This window comes from Gobio gobio, assembly GCF_949357685.1.
Source record: "Gobio gobio genome assembly, chromosome: 19".
Taxonomy (NCBI): Eukaryota; Metazoa; Chordata; class Actinopteri; order Cypriniformes; family Gobionidae; genus Gobio; species Gobio gobio.
In genome coordinates this window covers 4,404,770-4,409,769 of record NC_137112.1, presented here as the reverse complement: position 1 = coordinate 4,409,769, position 5,000 = coordinate 4,404,770, and the positions used below count along the sequence as shown (strand labels likewise).

Below are 5,000 nucleotides of genomic sequence, written 5' to 3'. Positions count from 1 at the left end.
AAATCTAAGAAATGAAATAGAAAAAAAAAATGTAGACAAAAAAACATACATTTAAAAATATATAAGAAATAAAATATAAAATAATAAGAAAAAAATAAAAATAAATAAATAAATAAATAATAATAATTATATATATATATATATATATATATATATATATATATAAAAACACATAAATAAAATAAAATAAAAAAAATAAAATATGAAAATCTATTTTTTTATAAAAAATATATAAAATGTAAAAAAAATTGAGACAAATGCAAAATGAGAAAATATTAAAAATGTCATTAAAAAAATTAATAAAAATAAAACAAATGTATATAAAAATGAAATAAAACAATATGCATTTAAAAATATATAAGAAATAAAACATAAAATAATAAGAAATAATACTTATATGTATAAAAACACAAATATAAGATAAGAAAATATTTTTTTAATAAAAAATATAATGTAAAAAATAAAATAAAATGAAATATAAAGTAAAATATATATAAAAAAATGATATATAAAATGAAAAAAAACCACACATTTAAAAATACATACACTATAAAAAATTGCTGGGTTAAAAATAACCCAAGTTGGGTTGAAAATGTACTAACCCAGCAATTGGGTTGTTTTCACCCAGCGATTGTTTGCTTAAAACATCCCAATTTCTGGGTTAAACAACCCAATTGCTGGGTTAGTCCATTTTCAACCCAACTTGGGTTATTTTTAACCCAGCATTTTTTAGAGTGTATTAATAAAATACCATTATAATATAAATAATATTAATACATTTAAAAACACACACATAAAATGAAATAAAAGCGGACAGATCTGATCTGTCGTATGAATGACCTCAGGTGGACACCGACCGCGATCACATGACTCAATGGAGGACGAAAGCTCAACACAATGTTTTGCTGACCTTTCTAAAGATGGTGCGGAAAGCAAGCTCAGTGCGTCTACCTTGGGTTTGTTTCGCCAAGTGTAAAGACTCAAGAGTAAATGCAGATATGGGTCACTTTCAAAAGAAGATGGTTATAGTCGACCAAAAGCAAATGCAGCCAAAGAGCAATCAAATCTCAATGGCACTTCCGAGTTCAATCAAACAAAGTTGGAGCTTCACACATCTCACTTCAATCCCCGCCATAATTTCTCCCGCCGTTAAAGCGGAATCATATTAATCATGCAACAGTGAAAATCACACTCTATAAATTATGCCATTCAACTGTCCTGTTGCCACTGTGTGGCCTATTTTTCCGTTCCTTTCTTCAACAAATCATGGATTTTTCTTTTCTTTACAATGGCAGGCCACCAAATTCCTTCATCAATCCGGGAAAAAACCCCCACCGAAAAATCACAAGAGGTATTACCATTTCAAAGGTGGCAGCTTTGCCGCTCTCTGAAGGAGCGTGTCGTCCGCGGCAGCCATTTTAACTAATTCATAACACTTATACTCTGGAGGTAAGAACAAGGTCTTCCGGCCTCATTATTCACCGCTTTTATCGCTCTCCTAAAGACATGTTTTAAACATGCTCGCCCTCGTTCTACCCGTCCATCCGTGCGTGTGTGTGTGTGTGTGTGTAACTTTTGATTAATCTCAGAGCAAACACAGCACTAAAAAGCCCTGTAGAATAGATGGCGCGCGCGTCCAATGGGCCGTGATTGCGCAGGACGACCCGTGTAAGAATCGTGCAGGCGCCGGTCACCTGGTGTTAATGAAGGCCGCTGGTTTCAGGATTCATATCAGGCCCGACGGAGGCTCACCTCTGACTCTTGGGGGCTTTTGGCCCGGCTTATCAGGGACGAGCGCACCACATTTTACCTCTGAAATGTATATTTCATGGGCATATTCTTCTCCTCAGCTCTACTGGAGTCTTTAAACTCTCGGCTGGTGTGATAAATAACCCCAGAAAGACTCGCTTCTGCTGCAAAACATCATCAAACCTCATGTGTGTCACGGATATTCAAAAACAAAAGGAGCAAAATATGAATATGTGCATGTGTGAATGAGATTTGAGAGCTAACAGAAGCCTTGGAAGGTCGTGGTGAAAGGTCAGGACGGGTTCGTACCTCTGGCCAGGGATGATGGGGAAGGTTTTTTGGGCAGCTCGCTGAAGCCGCTTCCATCCAGAGCGGACGTCTTGCAGTCCTTCTTCTCCTCCATTCTGAAGTATTCTGAGAGACGGAGAGAGCAAATATGCATTAAGATTATTAATATGGCCACGCAAACAAATAACAAGCAAAATAAATCATTAAAAAAAATGTAATATAAAAATCTAATAAAACATATTAAATATGAAAATGTACAAAATGTAATAAAATATAAAATAAAGTCAAAATGTAAAAAAAGGAAATAAAATATAAAAATTAAAAAAATAAGTAAAATATACAAATAAAAATAAATATAAAAAAATAAAATCTATATGAGAAAGGAAATAAAATATAGAAAATTAAATGAAAATATAAAAAATTAAATAACATCAAAACTGTAATTTTTTTAATTAAATATAAAGTAGAATAAGAAAATATTAAAATATTTTTTTTAATTAAAACAAATATATACAAATTAAAGAAAACAGCACATTTAAAAATATCTAAAAATAAAATATCAAATAATAATATTAATATATATAAACATGCAAATAAAATAAAATATAAAAAAATTTATAGAATATAAAAATGTACAACAAATAAAATGAACTATAAAGTAAAAAAGAACATATTAAAAATTAAATAAAATATATAAAATTAAAGAAAACAACATAAATTTAAAACTATATAATAAATAAAATACATAATAATAAGAAATAATATTAATATAAATAAAAACACGCAAATAAAATAAAAAATAAAATATGAAAATCTAAAAAATAAAATAAAATGAAACCTTAAAGAACTAAATAAAATATAAAAATGAAATAAAGCAACATAAATTTAATAATAAAAAATAAAAAAATTAAATATGAAATAATTTATTATAAAAAATAAAATTATAAATACTATTAATATATATAAAACACGCAAATAAAAGAACAAAATTAAATTAAATCCTAAAAATTAAATAGAATTTAAAAATGTAAAAAACAGCTATAAAGTAAAATAAGAAAATATTAAAAATGAAATAAAATATCAAATAATAGGAGATAATATTAACATATATAAAAACATATATTAAAAATGACATTCTTGACTCTAACGTGTTATTGTTATATTTTAGGTTAACCAGATGAACTGAGGAACAGACACAGAGGCTTCACACACACACACACACACACACACACACACACACACACACACACACACACACACACACACACACACACACACACACACACACACACACACACACACACACACACACACACACACACACACACACACACACACACACACACACACACACACACACACACACACACACACACACACACACACACACACACACACACACACACACACATCATGGCATTATCCCTGGATAACTCTATATTCTCTATACGTTGGTGTTGTTCACATTATATGCACTTGCGCGCCGATTGCCAACAAAACACACACATTTGATGCAGTTTCACTCCCGCCTGTGGTTTCCACTCATGACCGGGAAACAAACACACACACACTTGCAGAACGGAAACACAAACCGCATCCACTGTTCCCTTAACGCTGGGTTATTTGTGAAGCTGAACAAGGTGATCTTTCCCTCACACCAGAAACACACTTTTTTAATGCGTGTGTGTGTGATTTTGTGTCTAAAAAGTGTGTATTTGGCACAGAAATACTCCGTCATACCTTTTGTCCATGTTTAGCATGAGAATCAACTCTTGAACAGTGAGAGCATGATAATCATTACACATCTCCTTTAAGTACGAGCAACACGTTTATGGGAAAGCCTGATTATAAAACAGGAATCTCGGCACTTTATTGAAATGGCTTGAGTGAGCAGAAGCAGATTTGTTTAGTCACTCAACCGTCTCTTTTCTCTGTTTTTTTAAGGCAAGGTAAGCCGATTAAAGGAGGAACACACTCGTGAGCCTGGATGGCATCTGCTTCCGCTCTCCTTCGCCAACACTGATGCCCCCTGTCTCACACACCGCTCCTCCGCCTCAGCTCTCAAACACTCCAGAAGTCAGAAATGACTCTGCTTTCTTCCCTGATTCATGTTGCTGGTCCGACTTAAAAACATCCCGACGTTTATTTTCAGCTGACGTCATCATTCCCTCATATTTTTCCAGGCTACACATTTTCCAGGCCCACATATCAGGGCGTATCGCAGCCGTCGACGGCCAAAATCAGTCAGGAGGACAAAAGCGCTCCATAAATCCCAGAAGCCATTGATGTGACCCTACATTCACCTTTACATTTATCCTGCGCTGAAATAACAGCATCGGGCTTCAATCGGCCCTGTTGGAGAAACTTGGCTCAAAATATTACAAATGTTGGCAGAACGTTTCAAATGATGGTATGGCCAAAATCTTACATCACATTATGAGTCATTTTATATTCTACTCAGCATATTAGAATGATTTGTGAAGGATCATGTGACACTGAAGACTGGAGTAATGATGATACATTCAGCTTTGATCACAGGAATAAATTACACTTTACTATATATTCATATAGAAAACAGCTGATTTACATTGTAATAATATTTCAGTTTTACTGTATTTTTTGTAAATGCAGCCTTGGTGAGCAGAAAAATGTAAAAAAATTAAGCTAGGTTTTATTTATTAACCCTGTTTTTGGTAAACCAGCATTATAAATACACTCACACACACACACACACACACACACACACACACACACACACACACACACACACACACACACACACACACACACACACACACACACACTCACACACACTCACGCACGCACGCACGCACGCACGCACGCACGCACGCACGCACGCACACACACACACACACACACACACACACACACACACACTCACACACACACACACACACACACACTCACTCACTCACTCACTCACACACACACACACACACACA

The 5,000-nt window shown here is 33.6% G+C and overlaps 1 protein-coding gene across 1 annotated transcript in view; it reads right to left on the bottom strand.

Annotated features, from left to right (window-relative positions):
• The window catches only part of gli2b (GLI family zinc finger 2b), a 145,894-nt gene that overhangs the window by 108,638 nt on the left and 32,256 nt on the right, over positions 1-5,000 (bottom strand). Inside the window, exon 2 of the mRNA XM_079843722.1 lies at positions 2,059-2,163. Within this exon, the coding sequence (XP_079699848.1) occupies positions 2,059-2,152 (94 nt within the window). The 5' untranslated portion in view covers positions 2,153-2,163. The remainder of the gene's footprint in view (positions 1-2,058; positions 2,164-5,000) is intronic.